This window comes from Chanodichthys erythropterus, chromosome 13 (genome assembly GCF_024489055.1).
Source record: "Chanodichthys erythropterus isolate Z2021 chromosome 13, ASM2448905v1, whole genome shotgun sequence".
NCBI classification, from domain to species: domain Eukaryota; kingdom Metazoa; phylum Chordata; class Actinopteri; order Cypriniformes; family Xenocyprididae; genus Chanodichthys; species Chanodichthys erythropterus.
In genome coordinates this window covers 18,281,353-18,305,290 of record NC_090233.1, presented here as the reverse complement: position 1 = coordinate 18,305,290, position 23,938 = coordinate 18,281,353, and the positions used below count along the sequence as shown (strand labels likewise).

Below are 23,938 nucleotides of genomic sequence, written 5' to 3'. Positions count from 1 at the left end.
TGGCTGGGGAATTTGGTTATGCAATGGATTCTAAATACTACAGGCCATGTTCTCGATCCTAGTTGTAAATCAGTTGATTTATATTAGCAATATCGTAAATGAGCAACCATATCACAATTGGGTTTTCTTATTGTGTTCATTCCAGTACATTGTGTTTGTTGTCTGATATATGGTTGCATTGCTTGCAAATAGTTTTGGACCAACAGAGCCGTAACTTGCAATGCAATTTGTGAACAGACACAGTGAGACAATCTTTGGACATTCAAGGTGGTGATATACAGCACTAAGTAAAACTGTAAACTGTATTTGTCTGCAGTGAAAGTGCACATATAAATATGCTGTGACGCTGTCAGAACAAAAAGTGACAAATCAACAAATGGCCCAAGGCGTAACAAAACAATGACAACAACTGTCAGAGCTGTGAATGGTGTGCTGTGATTTTGCACACACTGTATTTTTGGACACTAAACTACACTAGAATCAAAACATTTGTATTTGTACTATTGTCATACGTTTTTTAGGAAAAACCTAAAACATATGATATAATTGGACCCTCCATTTGCACAGTTAGGATATATTGACTGTTAGGTGAGGTTGACTTTGAAAGTAAGAAAACCAATATTAAATAAAATGTTTATTAGAGTAATGTTAATTTATGTATTATATACTTTATATCATATATTGTGAACTGTGTGTAATGTACCTTATTTAACTAAATATAAAGTATTTATTTCTGTATATTATATCTGTATATGGGAAAAAGATGAATGTGACAGATTTTTTGGGAGAGAAAAATACTAAATTGATTATGCAGTTAATTCCCAACCATATGTGTGGCATATTCAGTATTATCCATTATTGCTCAAGATTGTTCCTTTATTGTGATGTTTACAGAACACATCCACACACTTTCTGGAACATGTTCTATTTCAAAAGACATATCAGATGACTTGAGATTTTATGATTACAAACCACACTGCAAATACGATATGCATCTCTAGGGAATCTCCAGCTCACCGAAAGGGCAAAACATCATCTGTGGGGGCAAGAAAAGGACACCATCTAATCAAGAAAACCATGTACATCTGCATATCTACACACTGCCTCACTAAACAACAGACTACAACCACATGCCTCCCACAAAGTCAGTGAACAGAGGACATGAGGATACTCGATGAACAAGGGTAATTACTTTCCTTTATGAAAGCTGTGGTTGGTTAAGGAGCAATTAGAATATTTCTCATGTGGTTATCTATAATGATGCATCTTTGAAATGCAGTGAATATTATTAAATACTTATGATGAATTGTTGCTAATTAAGAAAAAAATGTTAATTTAACAATGATTGAAAATAAACTTATGACCATGGCTTATTTTGTTGTTTATATTTAAAATTATATGGTTGTAGTACATTTGACAAACTCATTTAGGGATCGTTCCCACAAGCAAAATGTTATCTATATTATAAAAGTTAAATTAGTATGTTTTAAGTTATTTGACAACTCTAAAAGATCAAAATGTAACTTGGGTGTTTTTGCCCTGTCAGACGGACAGTCACTGACCTCATGAAGACATCGGGTCAGAGAAGCCCACAGGGGAATCGTCTTCCTTTCAGCCAACACATTACCTGCGTCCATTCATCCAAAATCCCTAATGAAAAGCAACTCATGGACACAATGTTTATTGGTAAGAATCACTAAATGATTTATCACAAATTTAAATAATTAAACAATAAATCTGCAATTGCAAAATTACATTGCTGATGAGGAACTAGGGACATTTTATTTTACATTGTGCCAACAGCCCTTGGCACACATTCAAGCTCTGATCAACTATCTACTGTGATATTCAAAAGTCAGAGCACATTGGCAATCTGTGACTTTATCAAACCTTGAAATAAACAGGATTTTGAAAAATTCAATCAATAAATGTTATGTAAAATGAGTAAAGAAGTACTAAGTATTCTGTACTATTTCTAGGGTACTAATCAAATAAGCCAATTTGTGATCATCTTGTTTCAGGGTGTCGGAACATAGCGGTCCGTAATACGCCCATTTGTCAAGTTCATGATGATGTTTGCTGTCATTCACAAACACTGAGATATGAGAAGTAAAAACAATGACATAAAGCATGTCTCTTTTGCTTGTTTTTTTTTACAGTTGGTGGTTGGACCCCAACAGTGACATCATGCGCTGTGGAACGATTTTATCCTTTCTATAATGAATGGAGAACAATGGCACCAATGCTGAAGCGTTGTGGAGATGTAGCTGTCTGCTCATTGGGTGGACTGATCTTTACTGTAGGTGGACGTAATGCCATCACCAGTGTGAGCAGTGTGGAAAAGTAAGAACATGAAGAAATCTAAAAATCCTTATTCTGATTTTGATACACTCTAAAAAATGCTGGGTTAAAAACAACCCAAGTTGGGTTGAAAATGGACAAACCCAGGGATTGGGTTGTTTTAACCCAACTGTTGGGTTAAATGTTTGCCCAACCTGCTGGGTAGTTTTATTTAACCCAACTATTATTTGAAAATGACTATATGGCTGACTTAAAATGAATCTAAAATTAAATTAAAATGTTCATTTATTAAACATATTAATAAATGTTAATTTTCAAGATATTTTGGGTTCATTTTAAGTAAGCAATACTGTAATTTTTAAACAATAGTTGAGTTAAAACAACCCAATCGCTGGGTTTGTCCATTTTCAACCCAACTTGGGTTATTTTTAACCCAGCATTTTTTAGAGTGTACTCTTTCCTTTGATCTTGGCTGATCTTAACCACTATGTGAAGAGCAAAATAATTATTAACATTAAGATTAGGTAAATAAAGGAGCTCAGTGCACTTTAGAAGCTCTCGTCATCTCCTAAATATCTCCACAGTACATCATTTTAAAGATGGAAAAAAGTGTGCTGGTTACAAGGTGTGAAGGTGAGATATTTTTACTCTTTGATATATCATCACCTATTTTGGGTCAGTTTCATCATTAATTTAATAACCTACTGCAGTGTAGTTTAGTTTGAACTTAAATCAACCTTCAGAGAGTATTGTCACCACTGCTTGAACATGATACATTTTTTTTTACTCATATGCTGTCAGTGATATATTCCATTCACCTTCCATTAAGAAAACAATGAATCATTGCTAAATATGTAAAGGGGTTCACAGTCTATTTTGGTGAAACATAATTGATTTGATTTCCTGAGAACTCAGTCTTTCTGGTTTCCTTCAGCTGTTTATGTGTGTGTATACTTGGCTATACTATTGAGGGCCACATTTTTTAAATTCTTACTCACATATGAGTAAGAATGAGTATGAGTATCTTACTCACAACCTATGAAATAGGTTTGTGAAGACATTTGAAGTGGCCCTCACTCTTTGAAAACCGTGTAAATCAGGCAAAATAAGTTTTGCTTCGAATTGTGACATTATCAGGTTTATGTGAGGCTTGTTAAAGGAATAATTCACCCAAAAATTAAAATTTCTGTTTACCCTCATGTCATTCCAAACCCATAAGACTTCGTCTTCGGAACAGAAATTAAGATATTTTTAATATTCTCTCATTATTTTGCCCATCCAACCAAACATTTCATGCTTTAAAAAGTACAAAAAACATAGTAAAAGTAATCCATATGAAACGAATAGTTTGATCCAAGTCTTTTGAAGAGATACAGTCACTTTATATGATAAATAGATTTAATCTAGGCTTTTTTCCCACATCTTTTATTTACATGGAAACAACATTGAGGTTGAGTAACACAGAATTTTCATTATAGGGTCATTTAAGGTTTGGGGTTAGGAAAAATCATTAATATTGTGTATATATGTGTGTGTATTAGATTAGAAACTGGATGAGGAATGATGATACTGTCCTGACATATGGAGGCAGGCCTCATTTAGCAACCTGAAGCCAAAAACTGAGCAATTCCATCAACAAACACTCTCATACCTCATATAGACTTCATTAAACACACACACACAAACATTATTAAAATGGTTTAAAAACGCTGATTTCCTCGGCAACCACATAAACACACAAAACAGATGAAGTTTCATTCCCACTGTGCATTTGGCTTGATGGGTGAGTGATCAAATTATGTGATAATGACATCCTGCACTTTTCCTTTATAAAGTTCCTCTTCCTCTGTCTCCCAGCACATCAGCTCTGAGGACAGATTCATTTGGCAGATACAGATTCTGCAGTTCATTTTTGTACAATTATTCATCATTTCAATGATATCATTCATTCTGTATTAAGTTTATTGTTTTACTTGTAAGTGTTTGCTGATTGACCTCTATGACTTGATGCTGTTGCAAAACACTGTCCCTTCCTTCTCTATAGTCTGACTCATCTCACACTCAGCAACACCAGAAACATGTGAAAACAAAACGATTAAACCTCCTCATGGCATTTCAATTCTTTACCAGGTATGACCCGAAAACAAATCAGTGGAGCAGCGAGGTGGCATCCCTCAGCAGCCCCCGCAGTGGTGTGTGTGTGGTGGAGATGGATGGTTTCATGTATGCCTTGGGGGGATTTGATGGAACAGTCTGTACCAACATTGTAGAGAGGTACTTTACAGATGCCACATGTAGAACATCCATTGTGTAGACAACAATATGTTTTAGATAATAGCAAAACTTTACAGTTGGTGTTCAAAAATCAATAGTAATATATTTTGTCTCATACACTACCATTCAAAAGTTTGGAAACATTACTATTTTTAATGTTTTCGAAAGAGGTCTCTTCTACTCATCAAGCCTGCATTTATTTGATCAAAAATACAGAAAAAGCAGTAATATTGTAAAATATTATTACAATTTAAAATAATGGTTTTCTATTATAATATACTTTAAAATATAATTTATGTCTGTGATGCAAAGCTGAATTTTCAGCATCATTAAATCCAGTCTTCAGTGTCACGTGATCCTTCAGAAATCATTCTAATATGCTGATTTATTACAAACGTTGTGCTGCTTAATATTTCTTTATAACGTGATCCTTTTTTAAGGATTCTTTGATGAATAAAAAGTTAAAAAAAGAGCAGCATTTATTTAAATTAAATATTTTGTAACAATATACACTACTGTTCAAGTATTTTTTTCTTTCTTTTTTTTTGGAATAAATTAATACTTTTTTTTCAGCAAGGATGTGTTAAATTGATAAAAAAGGTGATAGTAAAGATTTATATTGTTAGAAAATATTTCTATTTTGAATAAATGCTGTTCTTTTTGACTATTTATTCATCAATGAATCTTGAAAAAAGTATCACAGTTTCCAAAAAATATTAAGCAACACTGTTTCCAACTTTGATAATAACTGAGTATCAAATCAGCATATTAGAATGATTTCTCAAGGATTTTTTTTTGACACAAAAGACTGGAGTAATGGCTGAAGAAAATTCAGCTTTGCATTACAGAAAAATATATATATATATATATATAAATTTATTATAAATATATAATATATTTTAAAGTATATTAAAATAGAAAACCATTATTTTTAATTGTAATAATATTTCACAATATTACTGTTTTTTTTTTTCTGTATTTTTGATCAAATAAATGCAGGCTTGATGAGCATAAGAAACTTCTTTCAAAAACATTAAAAATAGTAATGTTTCCAAACTTTTGAATGGTAGTGTATGTTCATATGGAAAATATATGACATACTGGTTTCCTCTCTATTATCTTTTTGGACAAATGTAACTATTTTATTCAGATATGATCCTGTGCTGAACACTTGGACTAAAATGGCTCCAATGCTCCAGCATCGCTCTGGGGCGGCTGCGGCAGTACTGGATGGGTTCTTATATGTCATGGGAGGAACTGATGGAGACATTCCATTGAATTCAGGTCAGAACTGAGAATTAATGTTTAGTATAACTCAGACTCATTGGAAAAAACTTGCTTGTGATGTCAGTTCTGCAAAATTATATTACATTGCTTATTGTAAGTTTTGCAACTCTTACAAAATGAAATGTTATCCGAAACAGATGAATGTGAACCTGGCGACGTTTTGTTATGTTGGTTGTTGTATGTATCACAACAGTTCGGAAATTAAATGTCCAGTAAGTGGCTCTATGAAGTTATCGGATTTGTAAATAATGTACACTAAACCTAAACAATAGTGTTAGCAAAAGCTAACATAAGTTAAGTTACCTGGTTGCCTTAAAATTTCGAGTTCATTGAAAGTAAAAAATTTGTGTAAATACTATGAAGCCGATTGGTTAAATCAACAGAAACTCAAAATATTATGTTATCTGAACCACATCAATTATTGAAGTTGATTTGACCAAAAAATAAATAAATAAATAAACAAATAAATAAATGTTGTGATAACAAATTTTTTACAGTGTTGTAGAGCTCTTTTATCATGACTCAAGTTTCACTGTACTCATCCACAAGCATTCTGCATTACAAGTGCGATGTTGTGAGCAATCGAGCAAGTTTACTATGAGGAAAGATTTATTCATGTGGAGCTGGTTATGTGATGCAAATGTAAAAAGGTATTAGTTTACAAATCATGCACTATGGTAAAAGTGTTTTTGGGATCATAACAGAGTATTGTGCAAGGAATTGTGTGATAAATGATAATCTGCCCTTGTAATCATAATTTTTGTGTGTAAAGGAATCATTTAGGTCATTTAGGCTGGAAATTGTGGAAAAGTGAATTGTAGGTATGTTTTTGTAAATGTATAGAGGCACGTTTTTACAATGAGCCTATTTAGTATCCATAAAGGTGCCATCGAACGTTTTTTTACAAGATGTAATATAAGTCTAAGGTGTCCCCTGAATGTGTCTGTGAAGTTTCAGCTCAAAATACCCAATAGATTTATTTAAATACATTTTTTTAACTGCCTATTTTGGGGCATCATTAACTATGCATAGATTCATGCTGCGGCCCCTTTAAATCTTGCGCTCCCCACCCACGGAGCTCGCGCTTGCCTTAAACAGCATAAATAAAGTTCACACAGCTAATATAACCCTCAAAATGGATCTTTACAAAGTGTTCATCATGCAGCATGTCTAATTGCGTAAGTATGGTATTTATTTGGATGTTTACATTTGATTCTGAATGAGTTTGATAGTGCTCCGTGGCTAAAGCTAACATTACACACTGTTGGAGAGATTTATAAAGAATGAATATTGAGTGAAGTGAATGAAGTGTGAAGTGAATGAAGTGTGTATGCATTATACAGACTGCAAGTGTTTAAAAATGAAAGTAGCGACTGCTCTTGTCTCCATGAATACAGTAATAAATGATGGTAACTTTAACCACATTTAACAGTACATTAGCAACATGCTAATGAAACATTTAGAAAGACAATTTACAAATATCACTAAAAATAACATGATATCATGGATCATGTCAATTATTATTGCTCCATCTGCCATTTTTCACTGTTTTCCTTGCTTGCTTACCTAGTCTGATGATTCAGCTGTGCACAGATCCAGACGTTAATACTGGCTGCCCTTGTGTAATGCCTCTATCATCTGGCATATGCAAATATTGGGGGCGTACACCCCGACTGTTACGTAACAGTCGGTGTTATGTTGAGATTCGCTTGTTCTTCGGAGGTCTTTTAAACAAATGAGATTTACACAAGGAGAAAACAATGGAGTTTGAGACTCACTGTATGTCATTTCCATGTACTGAACTCTTGTTATTTAATTATGCCAAGATAAATTCAATTTTTCATTCTAGGGCACCTTAAAGTTGTCTTATTTTTAAACAACAGTTGTGTGCCAACTGACATACTACACTTTACACTTTTACACTCTACCATCTAATCAATGTAGCACAAAATGAGAGCATTTTTCTGTTTGCTATTTAATCTGTTATTGGTAGCACTATATTTTACAGTACGTGTACTTTCCACATATATAGTAATTATGTTGTACATACAGGTAAAAGAGTGGTAATACAAGGTACTTACCTGATGTATGTACATGGAAACTAATAAGAAACATTGCTGTACTTTCCAATGGGTTCCTGTTATTTCCCACAGTTATCTGTAAGTACTACCAAAGACTACAGAATAACACAAGACGTGTCACTCGTATTGTTTTGAATGTGAGAAAGTGTAACGCGCAATATGGCGGAATAAGTCCTGCCTTCTAAATAAGAGCCAATCGCCGACTGGTAAAGTCTTCGCGTCACTTCAGCGGCCGTTAGAATCACCGGTTTCTATAGAAACAGCCAGACTCGCCTCCGAAGAGACGCGCATTTAGGTCTGCGCATGCGCATTAGCTCGATCCAGCCTGAAAAATACAGTTTTTTTTTTTGTCATGGTTCGAGCGTTTAGAAACTAAATTTATGAGCCGGTTGTTGTGAGATTTCATTGTTGATTTCAAATATGTAGTCAACACAATATCATTAGTAAGTACAGTAATGTCTTACAAGTTACCATAAATAAGTGTCTGTTATTACCCACACTTGTCCATGAGTACAACATAGTTACCATGTACATTAGTAAGTACAGTAATGTGTCTGTTAGTTACCATATACAGACACTTTAAGTACGTGCCTGTTATTACCCAACACTTGTCTAGGTACAAAGTAATTACCATGTACATTGGAAAGTACAGCAGTGTTTCTTATTAGTTTCCATACATTTCAGGTAAGTACCTTGTTTTACCACTCTTTTACCTGTATGTACAACATAATTACTATATATGTACCAGGAAAGTACACGGTCTGTAAAATAAAGTGCTACCCTATTGTTTAGTGGGACAGGAATTGGCAGTGAGAAGAGGCAAGAAATTTGGGAAATGTCACCAACTACATCTGAACTCATATTACCCCCATGGGTACGGTGTTCATATTAGGACTTCCTCACACCTCGGTCATACAACGAAAAGGCGTCATGCCTCAGACTAAAAGGCTTCAATCATCGGACAAAATGGCATCGCGCCTCAGACTGAAAGGCTTCAGGTCTCAGGAAAAACAACGTCAGGTGTCAGGTCTCATACAATTAGGCATCGAACTAAACAGCCTCAGACCAAAAGGCTTCAGACGAAACGGCCTCAGACTAAAAGGCATCAAACTCAAAGGCATCAGACGAAACGGACTTAGAAAGAAGCGAATTGCCCCGCCTCAATGTGATGTCACGTGCACGCAGTTTTCAGTTGTATAAAACATATCCCACTGAGATTATTTTGTAAATTTGTATTATTCACTAGTTTTATTTGCATGTAGGCTATAAAAAGTTAGCAAAATAACACATTGCAACTAGCTTGCATTGCGAACACATACGAAAATTAACCATGGTTAAAAGTGTGTTAACTATGATTTTTTTTTTTTTTGGATTGATAGGCTATTTGTATAACAATAATTTTACTACAAATACCTTAAACTATAGTATAGCAAAACCATGGTTAATTTGTGGTTACCATAGTTAACTACAATAACCATTTTGTTTTATTTGTAGTAAAACCATGGTTCATTTTTATAAGAGAGGTAAAAAAAAATATTTTGAGCTATTTGAATGCGTAGTTATAAGTTAAGCTGCTTTGTGTACGTAGGTTACCAAGGAAACGGCTTTATTTCTGCTGTTCCAGCGTCACCTACTGTCAGAGAATCGATTAGGCAAGGCGATTTTATTTATTTAGCACATTTCATACACAATGGTAATTCAAAGTGCTTTACATAAAAAGGAAACAAATACATAAAAATAAAAATGGAATGCATAAAAGATTACAATAAAAACAGAATACCACTATCTGGTTGGAAGAGTCACATTTACATTTTCATTCAGCCCGTTGCTGTTTTTCTGCAGACCAATGTGAAAATCGGCATGTTCTTTTCTGTTCTTTTCTTTTCTTATTCACATGAATACCATCAACAGATAGATTCTACATAATTAACATGCACACATACACACCTTAAATTAATTTGGGAATAGTAACAGTAAAGAAAAAGACAACTGAAGGACGACATATGATGGGATAAAAGCCAACAGAAAGTTAGGCTATACAAAAAAAAAAAAAAAAAAAAAAAATGATGCCTTTTAGTCTGATGCCTTTTCGTCTGAAGCCTTTTGGTCTGAGGCTGTTTAGTTCGATGCCTAATTGTACGAGACCTGACACCTGACGTCGTTTTTCCTGAGACCTGAAGCCTTTAAGTCTGAGGCGCGATGCCGTTTTGTCCGATGATTGAAGCCTTTTAGTCTGAGGCATGACGCCTTTTCGTTGTATGACCGAGGTGTGAGGAAGTCCTAATATGAACACCGTACATGGGGACTCATTGTAGACCACAGGTCTCACAGTTAATTTCTGAATGGCTGCTCCGCTAAGCCCACCAATGTTTATAGTTAAAAGTTATTCAGCAATTTAAAAAGAATAATAATAAAAAACATTCTATTTTGATGAAAAACACTATGTAATGCAGTCACTCTGCACTTAATAATAACAGACCAGAGTTTGTTGATGTTTTTTTATCAGTAGTGACCCGAATGCCTCTCCTGTCAGCGTGCTCTCACACAAACTCAGAAAAACTGGGCATAGCTATAAATATATTCCAAGAGAACAAGGGCACATATATGTGCTACACATGAATGTATTAATGCCTATTTCTGTCTGTGAGAAGTAAGGGTCAAGAGAACTCCCACAACCTTTTACTGGATATTTACTTATCAGTGCACTAGGAGCAATGCTTACAAGCTGTTCAGTGAAAAGAAAAGAAAAAGAAGAAAGAAAATAAAATCACAGACAAGTGCATATAAATGAAATAAATCTGCATAATGTGGGTCGCCATGGGTGTCGCCATCCAAATAGTATTATTTTATTTTACAGTTTAAGTAAATTAGTAATTTTTTCTACTTTTTTTGCCTATGATATGCTACAAATGCATACAGTAACCAAAATATTTTCCATTTGCCTAACACTTCACTTACACATATGTGTCAGTATAAAGACCAATATGGCCATCAAAACATCACTTAAAGGAATAATTCACCTCAAAATGAAAAGCTGTTAAACTTATCTTATAAGAAAATGAGCAGTTGGACATTCTGCTAAATGTGTTCCTCGATCAAAAGAAAGAAAGTCATACAGGTTTGGAACAACAGAAGTCAAGACATAACCCTTTAATTTATCTGAAACTTATTCAAAAATAAAAGAGGAAGTTCATACAAAAGTGAATCAGTTTGGTTATGCACCAAATCAAATTCTGTGTGGAGTAACTAATATATGGAAACAAGCAGCTTGGACATTTTGCTAAATACCTTCTGTTGTGTTCTACCAAAGCCATACAGGTTTGGAATGACATGTGGAAGAGCAAAGGCCCCAATATACTCATTGGAAAGTTCTTTGCTTAGGTCCAAAAAGAAGTTTGAAATACTTGTGCAATATACTATTAGCAAACATCCGCTATAAAGCTGCTCTCCAGTGTGCGCATGTTTTTACTCACAGACATCTGACCTTGACGGACTGAACAGACGAAATGAAACGGAGAAAGATTCCAACTCACGCCCACCTATTACATCATCACCATGGACCAATGGTAGTACGAAGGTGTTTACCAGCCAGAACACTTTGTCAAGCTGTTTCGAACTCCCGAATCAAACTCCTTTTGGCCTGATTTTGATTGAAATTACTGTATACCAGTTCATTCTTCGATTTCGCTTGAAGTATATCGGTGCCTTTAATGATGACAGAATTTATATTTTGTCATCATCAATATTTTTTTTGACTGAACTATCCCTTTAACAATAAAGTATTTAATACACCTTCAAATGTCAAGTCTGTATTTTCCTCACCAGTTGAGCGATTTAACCCGCTGGAAGGAACATGGCATCCATGTCCTCCTATGCGCTCTGCCAGAGAGAATCCAGGCTGTGCAGTGTACTTACGACGGATCTATGTGGCAGGCGGCAGAGATGAATTACTTTTGGAGCTCAGCACAGCAGAGAACTTTGACCCTGACAACCTCAAGTGGACCCTGGTCAAACACATGAGACATAAGCGGTTTAAAGTAAGACTATTTTCCTCACAGCAGCCTGTTTTCTATTTTTCCATGTTTTAGTACACACCTATTGACTTTTTTTGACTGAAGTACCCTGTAGCAAAACTGACACTCTATTAACAATATAGTCTTGCTTCCTGGCTGACAGAGTAAAGTGAGGTTATAGTTCTAAGTGTTTTGTTCCTTCTCTTTTCATGTTGGCTTTGTGCAGGTTTCACTGGCAGTGTTTGACGGGACGCTGCAGGCAGTCGGAGGCTCAGATGGGATATCAACTCTTACATCAGTTGAGGCTTATAACCCTGACTCAAACACTTGGAGGTGTGAACTATATTTCTGTCATGACGACTCTCGGAGTGTTTGGCATGGTAATGGATATGACAATGTTGATATGTTTGGTCTTGGCGGAATAGATCTGCTATGCTGCTGCTGCTGTTATTGCTGCTGCAGAGGAAGTACAGGACTTGCATGCATGATACGCTGATGTGAGAAAGTAATTACCTCCTAACAGAGCAGGTGACAATAAAGATTGAACAATACAAGCCAAGTGTACGCCATTGAAAACCCCCATCTTGTAGGAGACAAAGGAGCTGACAATTCAGGCCCTCCCCGGCAGATCTGCCACCAAAACATATGTACTGCTGCTGTTCCAAAGAGCCATATGAACTGGATGTATGCTAGCTATGTGTGCCTGGCCCTTTAGTTTTATTTGAGTATAGGAAATAGGGCATATGCTTGGTCTTGACAGACTAGATCTACCTAGGAAAGTATTTCACCAAGCAGATATAGCCATTAGGCTGCCATGAGGTGCATATAAGGTGTTTGAAACTGCTTGAAGTGAACTAATGCACCCCCCCCCCTTTTTTTTTCGAGGGGTGTCCCTAGTGATCTACCATATGTGCCCTCATACCAGTGTATGTATGCCTCTAAACTAAGAAGGTGCTTTTTTGGCCGCATGGCTTAACGCTAGTGGGCTATGATATGTATGCCTGAGCCAATATAGCTCAAATGTACCTAATTAGAATGCGCACTATGTGTGGCTTTAACAAATGCAGATTGATAGGCTGATAGAGATTATGAGATTATGGTCATTTAGTATCATTTTATAAATGTCATTGGCAAAACCCTCTATTCTCCTATTTGTATATATGGGAGCATATGTATATGTAAAGAGCGCTGCAAATGCTGTCCAAGTATTTGAAGGTTGAGCAGCGAGCTCATTGGCTACTAATACAGCAGGAAGCAATCAGCTGTGCCTTATAGAGAATGATGTGATTGCAAGCAGATTGAGTTAAAGGTGCCCTAGAACCAGTTTTTACAAGATGTAATATAAGTCTAAGGTGTCCCCTGAATGTGTCTGTGAAGTTTCAGCTCAAAATACCCCATAGATTTATTTTAATACATTTTTTTAACTGCCTATTTTGGGACATCATTAACTATGCACCGATTCAGGCTGTGGCCCCTTTAAATCATGCGCTCCCTGCCCCCTGAGCTCTCGACTATAATACAGTGCATTTACAAAGTTCACACAGCTAATATAACCCTCAAATGGATCTTTACAAGATGTTCGTCATGCATACTGCATGCATGCATCGGATCATGTGAGTATAGTATTTATTTGGATGTTTGCATTTGATTCTGAATGAGTTTGATAGTAGCTAGGCTGCAGCTAACGGAGCTAAAGCTAACATTACACACTGTTGGAGAGATTTATGAAGAATGAAGTTGTGTTTATGCATTATCCAGACTGCAGTGTTTAAAAATGAAAATAGCGACGTCTCTCTTGTCTCCGTGAATACAGTAATAAACGATGGTAACTTTAAACACATTTAACAGTACATTAGCAACATGCTAACGAAACATTTAGAAAGACAATTCACAAATATCACTAAAAATATCATGTAATCGTGGATCATTTCAGTTATTATCGCTCCATCTGCCATTTTTCGCTATTGTCCTTGCTTGCTTACCTAGTCTGATGATTCAGCTGTGCACATCCAGATGTCCTGCCCTTGTGTAATGCCTTGAACATGAGCTGGCATATGCAAATATTGGGGGCGTACATATTAATGATCCCGACTGTCTTTTCCATGTACTTTCCATAACTCTTGTTATTCAACTTTGTCAAGGTAAATTCAATTTTTGATTCTAGGGCACCTTTAATAAGACTGCACCATCTTGAGTTTCATGACAGAACTTTGTATTCTTACACATCCATCAAGTCTTCTATTCAGAACATAAAGGACTCTATCTCTTTGTTTGGTAATGTTTCTCTTTCTTCTCTTGACAGACACTTTGGATGTATGAAGACTAAGCACGCAGGCGCTGGGGTTGTCTTGCTAAAAAGACACATTAAGGACTTGCTCTAAATTTGTGCCTTAATTGCTAAACTTTTAGTTTGCTCTCTGAGTAAAATATCTATTTGGTAGATCTGTGACAGCAGTAAAATGCGTTATCATCGAGTTTTATGATTGGTTGAGCTAATACTATATGTCAGTTTATTGAGATGAGTAATGAAATGAGTGAGCAGAAAAATTATTTAATATCAACCATGAGAGAAACCATCCCTTACATTAGATGGGTCTCTCTGGGAAGGTTTTATTTACAGACAAAATGAGTGCACAGTTATTGAAAGTGCCTTGTTAAGTGCTCTTACTAATAGACAGTCCCTCTGGAGCAATTTGGTGTTACAAGCATTGGTCAGTGGCACTTTAATGAAAGGAGATCTTAGTACTTTTCCATTTAACCCCTTTTAGGGTATAAACCTCAGGCCTTTGGGTTTCCATCCCAGACCACATAGTACAACCACCCTATGAAGGTTCAACATCTCCCTCATGTAAGAACTAGACACAACTTTTGACAAAGCACAAAGCTTTTAAGCATAAGATTGTGTAAAAAATATTAAAGCTCTTCTGTTAAAAATTGTTCTTTGACTCATGAAAATATACGAGGTTCATACAAATTATGCGAGAACACATTTTCTGTGAATATCTTTTGATTTTCTCAATAAAAAGTAATTTTGATATTTTTGGAATGTCAAAAATGTCACACAACTGTCTCAGAGAGTGAAATTCTTGAATATTAGAAATCTAGAAATCCTATGCAGTTTGGCATAATCTTTCCCTATAGAGTGCCTCAGGGTATGACGCATTTTTGTAGGCAAAACCCGGAAGCGAGTTAGCATTTTAGTACTTCCGGTTCCAACGCCGTAAAGTCTATAGTTTTTTTGAATGGGTTTTTGCTAGATCGCCTGAAATAAGGTCTGTGGTTAAACAAAGCCTCTAAATACTTTCACGTTTTGATCATAAAACACACCGGTTATAACCCACTTGTGATTTTTTAAAATCGGCGGTTGCTAACAAATTGCTAAAAGGGACTACTTCCTTTGGCGGGGACTTTAGACGTCATCATTAAAAACGGGACATTTGGACAGCATTTCTCATGAAAAAGTGGATTAGTATTCATACACAGCGCAGATCATAATCAGTGAGCATGTTTTTAAATAACGTTGTTTTTTAAATACAGTTTGAGGACGCTTGGTGGTGACGACGTTTATACTGTTAGCTTTTTATATCTGACGACTTTATTTAGGCTTCAAAATCTATAAATGTTGTGTTAACTTGTAAAGATTATCTTGATAGACAAAACGTGTAAGTGTCATAACCCTTTGTTAAACACAGAGCTTATTTTCTGCGATTTTCCAAAAGTCTATGGGAAAAATGCATAGGCTTTCAACCGAGGGAACCCGTACGCCGCTAACTTCCGGGTTGGCCTACAAAAACGTGTCATCCCTGGGGCACTAATGAAAGCAATGAATCAGCTTGGTTATCCACCAAATCAAAGTCAGTGTGGAGAAACCAATATTCAGGATTCATGTTCACTGAGTATATGTATTCAAGGTCCAAGAAAGTATTTCCATACTTTTTATTTGATGGTTACACCAAATCAATTTTGTTATAAACATTGATTAGAAATAAAAGATAAAAACCAACATAAATACAAAGATGAAATTTCTATGAACTCTGTGCCTGTCTCTAAAACGACATTTTTAAAAGATTTCTCTGAAAACCCTTATTTATTGAACTCGATTATTGGTTCCTTTTTATTACCTTAGTATTGAAAATAAAGGAATATTGTATTGTCTTTGAATTTGTATTATTTGATTTACATGAACATATGCTCAGTGTTAATATGAAATGCCTAGTTAATCTTCGGTTCTTAGTATATGGTCAAATAAAATGTCATTTTGTTGATAAAGATTTACTAAGATTGTTACTGAAAGATGCTTGAATGATTTTATGGGAAAGAAAATGATTTCCTTGTCTTAGTATATATAGCTAAAATTAAACCAGCAAATGAAATGAACTGCATCTAAAAGTTAATGGCCTCATCTAGGGTTTGATTTTGATTGGTTAACAGCCCATTGTAAGAATGCACATAGCATGAAATAATTGACGTCTTTGTGAATGTTTGTGGTGCGTGCAGATATAGTTTAATTGATTAAAATTGCACGCGCCTAGTTGTCTCTTTAATTATGCACGTGTTGCAGAGGATTTCAGGTGGTCCAGGAGATGGCGATATAAGCTTTGAAGGAGAGAGGAGAGAGGCTGTACGGATGACTTAGTGGCTTTACCTAACAGATGCAGAGGTTACAGCGTCTCAAATATTTCCCTGCTGCTCATCTGACGCGTAGCAGTTGCCGTTTTCTTCTAGTGAATCAAGGCTGTGGGCTCACTGGATGCAGAGAGAATCTGAACACGTGAACTTCTAGATGGTTGTATGATGAGGACAACATATTATCATGCTTAAATAATAATCAACATTATCAGCATCTCATTGATGCAAAGTTGAATCGCACACGGCAAAAAGAAACAGAGATGTTGAAGGTATTGGGAATTGGGAATTGTGGTGGTCGTCTGTAAGAGGAGGGTTTAATCAGGGTCGTTATACGCCCCTTAAATGCAAGTTTCCATGGAGGACGGATCTATCAGGAGGACATTACCATCGGAAGTCCTTCACGGACACTTCGCAGTGGCTATTGTTAAAAATGTGCGGCGCTTGGTTCGCCAGTAACACGGTTATTTACAATGATGGGACCGCGCAGCCAGTCTCAGGCAGGTGAGGACATCATGTCATGTCACATGTCATGGGTTTTATTGCGCTGTGCTTAGTACTTTTGACATGTATCATATTTTGTTTTGTGAAGATTGCTTTTAGGCATAAGTAGTGATGTAGGTTTGCTTGTGAAAATAAAACATACATCGCTTTATTATTATTTTTGAAAACCTATTTTGAGGGGGAAAAGCAAACAACGCTATAAAAAGTAAAAGTATATAGCTGTTACTGTAAAATATAGAAGGACAAATACTGAATTGTATTACCAATACCAGCACAGATGATGATGGTGGTGAAGATTTTGTGTAAGTGTCTTATAACTGATATGCAGAACCGATTTTTCAGTTGTTGTTTTTTTAAAAATGTTTTTATGTTTATATGTTATTTTAATGTTGTTACCTTAACAAAAGTTAATGATGTCCAAAGTAACTGGATAAAAATTGAATTTGTATTAACAATAATAATAAATTACCAATAATAGCAACTTATTAATATTATAATCATTGATGATGTTGACTATTAAAATAATAATAATAATTTAGTTAATTGTGCAATGCTTTTATATGCAGATTTTTCATCTTTGTTTTTTAGTCATTATTTATAATTTAATGAGAATAAATGACTTATATAAAGGGTGAATACTTGTACATACAATGCATTAAATCTGTTAACTGTGAATATCAATCTTGGGTGGTGTTCTGTATGTTTAGCACTTCATTGGTGCTTTTTTATTTCTAGAGTTAATAGTAAACAACCAGTAACCAACTAATTGTGCATAACGATTATCAGTCTATCAAGAGCTATTTCTATCTGATTTGACTTTTAAAAGTTACTTTAATGTATGTGTGATTTGTTATGCACTGTAGTCAGTTTGGTTACACTGTGTCCCTATTACTGTGTAATTACACAGTAATAGTACTGAGTAATATTAATGAAGTACATGTACTTACTTTAGGCTTAGGGTAGGATTAGGGTTTGGTTTAGGGTTAGTTGCATGTAATTATGCCTAATTTATGGCTATTACTATAGCAAATACGTGTATCGTGTATAAAAAGGACACATTAAAATAATTGTTACCGGCAGTATTTTTCAGTTATTTATTTATTTATAAATACCAATTAGTTTAGATGTTATCTTATTAAGTACATTTTTCAGCTGCCTGTCAAAAGGCATTCATACTGTATTTGCAAGTACACTCAGATGCATTTTTTTGTGTCACTGCCATTTTTCCTCTTAGGAATACCCTCTTTTTTTACATCCTTAACACAGTCCTTTTTATTAGCGTCTGAGCACTGTATAACCCTTGAGCGAAGGCACATTTTAGTCTGTGTTTTATGCACTGTACTTCATTGTACCCCTTGGCCAACCAAATCACCCTCCACCCACTCATCAGCGATTTGCACACTAATGCAGTCGCTCACTACTGTCATTACACACTCATGTGTCCCTGAGAGTGCTAATAGAAACCATGCAGGGAACATTCTAGATGATAGTTTTCACAGTGTGCAAAATGTGACGAGGATGACATAAAAGGTGAATAATCAGTGCGTAGATTGTAGTTCCTCAACAGTATAATTATGGCCAAGGGTACTGGTGAACTATCTGTGAAAGATGTCTTGTTATTGAATAACTGTTAGATAGAGACTGTTAAAGCTTTCCAGCTTAGAAGTTATTCATACAGTTACAGGACATGAATAAGCCTAAAGTAATGTGTTTGTGCTGTAACCCTGCATGGATTTATTTAATGTTTATGCATGTGACTATAACATTTAGCAGTAATCCATCCCATTTCTCTGCATATTGTCAGAGCCAAGCATGACTCCGCCACGATGCTCACCCTCCGCTGCTGACAGGTAAACCAAACCTTACATACAAATGCTTATTTGTAGTCCTGACACTATTAATGAATAATACATTATGTGTATGCATTCATAATGTATGTTACATGATTGTATTTACGATTTACGTCTGTTTCTTCAGGTTGCCTACGGAGACTGTTCAGAGGAATAACAGCAGTAATACTGGTGTTATTCTGGACATTTCCACCCTGAAAATGGCCGATGTGGACTCTGAGGTTCCTCCTCTACCTCCACGATACCGCTTTAGAGATCTGCTGCTTGGGGATCAATCATTTCAGAATGATGACAGGTAACTTCATACTGTGTGTCCTCAGCGGGTCACTCTCGGGAGGTGTATTTTAAGAATTCATAAAGCATTCATAAGGTCCACATATACAGTTCACAAAGTGAAAACGTGGAGCTATCTGATCTGACTCATACAAACTACCTTTGTTGGTGAAGCGTAATGTAAATCTGTTAGGCTAGATCACTGTTGGCTCCACCACTGTTGTTTACATTCAGCATCACACAAAAGTAAAAGTTTACAGCTACTAATGCCATTGTAGAAATGGACTATTAACAGTCAACCATGTCTAATTTATTCTGCAAGTGAAATTGGTCATGTGATCTTAACGCATCGACCCTCATGAGGCTACCCACTCCTCGTAAAATTAAACAACCTTAATTAGTCTGCTTATTAGATTTCATCTTATGTGGGTGTACATTATTCTAAACAATATTTCAAAACAACTATTCATTTTTTATGTGTAAAATGTTTTTAATGAGGGGAAAATAACTTGGGGGGGAAAATAACTAAGTGCAGCTTTAAATAATAAATATAACTAAATAATTTGTGGTTTAAATTAAACTATAAATAAACAACAACCCATGTTTGGTTGAAAATGGACAAATCCAGCGATTGGGTTGTTTTAACCCAGCGGTTGGGTTAAATCTATGTCCAACTTGCTGAGCAGTTTCATTTAACCCAACTATTGTATAAAAATTACAATATGGCTGGCTTAAAATGAACTCAAAATAGTTTGGAAATGGAAAATAAGACACACAATTACTAGAGGCAACAATAATAATCAAAAGGTTATTAAAAAGCAATTTAATAAATGTTTATTGTTTAATTATTATTCATTAAACGTATAAATACGTGCTCATTTATTAAACATATTAATAAATGTTAATTTCAAACATATTTTGGGTTCATTTTAAGCAAGCAATACATCCATTTTTAAACAATAGTTGAGTTAAATAAAACTACCCAGCAGGTTGGGCAAACATTTAACCCAACCACAGGGTTAAAACAACCCATTTGCTGCTTTTGTCAATTTTCAACCCAACTTGGGTTGTTTTTAACCCAGCATTTTTTAGAGTGAACATATATAAACATTTAGATGTTTCCGCATTCAGCACATTTTTACATTACCTAACAAAAAGAGACTGCATTTCAGATGTTGTTTCATAATTAATAATTTCAATACCACACAATCAAGTGTACAATCAAACTATTGGACCGACGCACCAGTGGACTGGATTTAACTGTCAGATATAAAATGCATCTTATCAAATTGTTTATGTACATGTGGTGTATATGTTCTATGTTTGCTTTATGGACTTGTATATAATATAAAATGAATGTAAACTGTGCGTTTGTGTGAGAATAACATGAAGTGTGTGTGTTGGGTTATGGGGAGCTGTCCTTCACTGTGGTGCTGAAGTTAAATAGAGGCTGAAATGCATGGCTGAAGAAACACTGTAAATGTTTCTTCTGCATCTTGCTCAATGACTCAACGCTTTGTGATGGATTCAAGGCCGTGACATACAGTACAGTCAAGACTGCCTGGGTATTAGAGAGCCATTGTAACTTTTTTAAATAGCTGTGAGCTGTTGTTTGTGATCTTACGTACAGAAAAACACAGAGGTGAAATTCAGAGGAACCTTTATGTTTTCAAGAAAACGTTATCATCCTTGGGCTTTGAGTGGGATCTCTGTTTCTTTACAATGATTCACACAAGAAATACATTATTTCTGCATCATTTACCTAACTATAACAGACATCATGGCCGCTCTGAGTCTGCTGTGGTTTTCTTGGTGTAGTTGCCACAGTATCAGTTTTCCTTCTGGTGAGTGAAATTTGAGCTCTATTGAGCAAGCCACAAATCATTGATTTGTTTATTTGAAATCCATCTGCGTCTGTTCTTATATTATTCCTTCATTCTGTTGCATTTCTCAGCTAGTCAAAGCAGGTAGTCACATTATAAGACTCACTGGCTTGGAACTTTTTTTTACAAGATGTAATATAAGTCTAAGGTGTCCCCTGAATGTGTTTGTGAAGTTGCAGCTCAAAATACCCCATAGATTTTTTAAATAAATTTTTTTAACTGCCTATTTTGAGGCAGTTAAAAAAAACGCGCTCTCCGCCCCCTCCCTAGCTCTCGACTCTATCACTGCATAAACAAAGTTCATACAGCTAATATAACCCTCAAAATGGATCTTTATAAAGTGTTCGTCATGCAACATGTATAATCGCGTAAGTATGATATTTATTTGGATGTTTACATTTGATTCTGAATGAGTTTGATAGTGCTCCATGGCTAACGGCTAATGCTACACTGTTGGAGAGATTTATAAAGAATGAAGTTGTGTTTATGCATTATGCAAGTGTTTAAAAATGAAAATAGCGATGGCTCTCTTGTCTCCGTGAATACAGTAAGAAACGATGGTAACTTTAACCACATTTAACAGTACATAAGCAACATGCTAACAAAACATTTAGAAAGACAATTCACAAATATCACTAAAAATATCATGATATCATGGATCATGTCAGTTATTATTGCTCCATCTGCCATTTTTTGCTGTTATACTTGCTTGCTTACCTAGTCTGATGATTCAGCTGTGCACATCCAGACGTCCTGCCCTTGTCTAATGCCTTGAACATGGATTGGCATATGCAAATATGGGGGGCGTACATATTAATGATCTCGACTGTTACGTAACAGTCGGTGTTATGTTGAGATTCGCCTGTTCTTCTGATGTCTTTTAAACAAATGAGATTTATATAAGAAGGAGGAAACAATGGAGTTTGAGACTCACTGTATGTCATTTCCATGTACTGAACTCTTGTTATTCAACTACGCCGAGGTAAATTCAATTTTCAATTCGATGGCACCTTTAATTGTTTTACAATGTTTATGGTAACAATTGCACACTATTTTTTGAGCTCTTTCTGGAAGGTTGTAAGTGGTCCATATGTCTCAGGGGAGACTGCTGACTTCAAACTTTTCCCTTTCTAAGTTTCTTTTTCAGGCCAGGCAAGGCCAGGTCAATTTAACGAGAACACTACATTATTTATCTTCACACTAAGTCTTAACTGTGACTCAAGCTCTTTTAGAAACGAAGCACACAGAAAGCAATATCCCACTGTGTTAGAGTGCTGTAATCATTGGCTCATTCCATCACTGATGATTCTTTTACTAGCATGTCCTCGTTACGCTTGAAAATACGTTACGCTTGGTTTTACACTGGAAAAATTGCCATGATTGTGAGATGTAATATCTTATAATAAAAGTGAAGGCTTAAACAGACTGGAGGAAGGTAATCAATGAAACAGGGTGAGAACTAATGAGAAACCAAGACTAATAAATGACTAGAACTCAGACAAATACAATGAAACCTAAGACTAGAAACTAAACAAGACCATGACACAAGCAGGCTATTTTTTTTCTGTCATAGCATATCAACATGCATGCTGTCTCTGCAACAGAACAGTTTGGTGCTGATCATCCTTGATCATTAGAGATTACAGTGTGTGTGTGTGTGTGTGTGAGCACGCTTGAGTCAAAGGCTAATTCTTTAACGTGGCGTGAAGTCGGGAATCTCCACATGCTGTCATTTCAATTATGATATTGTGTGTGGGAAAGTGTGTTTGTGTCTGTTCTGAACACAGAAATTAAGGCTGTTTGTGTGTATGTATGTGCTTGTAAATCCTGTGATTATCTCTAAGGTTACCCAGAGGACCTTTCCTCTGACTATTTTGCTCTCTCAGATGCATTACTGTTCCCTCCATTTCAGTTTCTGTCTATTCAAACACCCATGTTTTCACTGTTTATGTGCATGTATATATGCTCCTATATATTGTGTGGGAGTTGAAGAGGACAGAGGACATTTTCTCACACCAAATTGACAGTAAAGAGCATTAGCAGTAGTTTTTCAGCTTAATTACAGACAGTCAAAGGTGACTTTGCTCCAGCCAATCACATAAATCTCACCTTTTTGTGGTTGAAGCTATTGTATCCTCATCAACAGCAGCAAAAGTACTGCACCATTCTAGTCTCACACAATCTCTATGCAAAATAGGTTTGGTTTTTCTACAGAGATGTACCTGGGGTTGATAATAATAATAAGCTTAACATTTTCCACCCCTTTTAAGGAGCCCTGCACATGACATGAAGAAAAAAATGTTACATTAAAAACTTTAAGTGCGTTCGATTTACTATTTTGTTCCCTCGATTTATAAATCGCGTGCATGATTTACTAATTTGTTCCCTTGATTTACAAATTGTTTTAGTAAATTGAGGGAATGTATTAGAAAATTGTGTAATTTAGCCTACTATTTTGATGTATGATGGTCACATTAAAACAGTCCTGGATTTTTTTTACCATGCCTTCATCATTTATTTTTGCTACTTTTTGCACCACCACCAGTTGTGCAATATAAATGTAAATTATAAATGTTCACTGTCACTTTTGATTAATTTATAGCATCCTTGCAGAACAAAAGTATTGAAACCAAATTTTCGGACATTTTTGTGTGCGTGTTAAATGTGTAAAAAAGTTGTGAGGACCAAATGTCCCGACAAAGATTACTATCTAATACCAGAAACGTTTTGATTTATGATTTATAAATCGCTTATAAATAGTACTAAATGATTTTTTTTTGGTTTTTTGAAAATGTAAAAATGCTGAAAGGTTTCTGTGAGGGTTGTGTTTAGGGGTAGAGTTAGGG

At 35.5% G+C, this 23,938-nt stretch overlaps 2 protein-coding genes across 7 annotated transcripts in view; both read left to right on the top strand.

Annotated features, from left to right (window-relative positions):
• The first annotated feature begins 917 nt into the window (after window positions 1-917).
• On the top strand, window positions 918-15,883 carry si:ch73-29c22.1 (kelch-like protein 20). Of its 3 annotated transcripts, none has more exons than XM_067408309.1 (8): window positions 922-1,184; window positions 1,547-1,686; window positions 2,160-2,343; window positions 4,432-4,575; window positions 5,726-5,859; window positions 11,769-11,980; window positions 12,183-12,336; window positions 14,259-15,034. In XM_067408309.1, exons 1-8 carry the CDS (start codon window positions 1,162-1,164, stop codon window positions 14,273-14,275), a joined length of 1,008 nt encoding a protein of 335 aa, XP_067264410.1. In that variant the 5' UTR covers window positions 922-1,161; the 3' UTR covers window positions 14,276-15,034. The 3 variants fall into 3 exon arrangements, with proteins under 3 accessions (XP_067264408.1, XP_067264410.1, XP_067264409.1); XM_067408308.1 differs by having other exon boundaries at window positions 925-1,184; window positions 12,183-12,289; window positions 14,259-15,031; XM_067408307.1 differs by having other exon boundaries at window positions 918-1,184; window positions 12,183-15,883.
• A 1,113-nt stretch (window positions 15,884-16,996) lies between these two features.
• Window positions 16,997-23,938, top strand: part of kcnt1b (potassium sodium-activated channel subfamily T member 1b) — a 107,128-nt gene continuing 100,186 nt past the window's right edge. For 2 of the 4 annotated variants that reach the window (XR_010896869.1, XM_067405781.1), the window contains exons 1-3: window positions 16,997-17,086; window positions 18,891-18,936; window positions 19,064-19,231. Coding sequence is in view for 3 of the 4 variants with exons in the window: in XM_067405781.1 (XP_067261882.1) it covers window positions 17,056-17,086; window positions 18,891-18,936; window positions 19,064-19,231 (245 nt within the window). In the remaining variant the exon portion in view is untranslated. The remainder of the gene's footprint in view (window positions 17,087-18,890; window positions 18,937-19,063; window positions 19,232-23,938) is intronic. The other 2 variants (XM_067405777.1, XM_067405778.1) reach the window with 2 other exon arrangements.

Coding starts and splice junctions, on each gene's coding strand:
- si:ch73-29c22.1 (XM_067408307.1), top strand. CDS start 1,162: ATGAGGATACTCGATGAACAAGG. Junction 1,687..2,159: donor CATGGACACAATGTTTATTG/GTAAGAATCACT, acceptor TTTTTTTTACAG/TTGGTGGTTGGACCCCAACA. Junction 11,981..12,182: donor TGAGACATAAGCGGTTTAAA/GTAAGACTATTT, acceptor GGCTTTGTGCAG/GTTTCACTGGCAGTGTTTGA.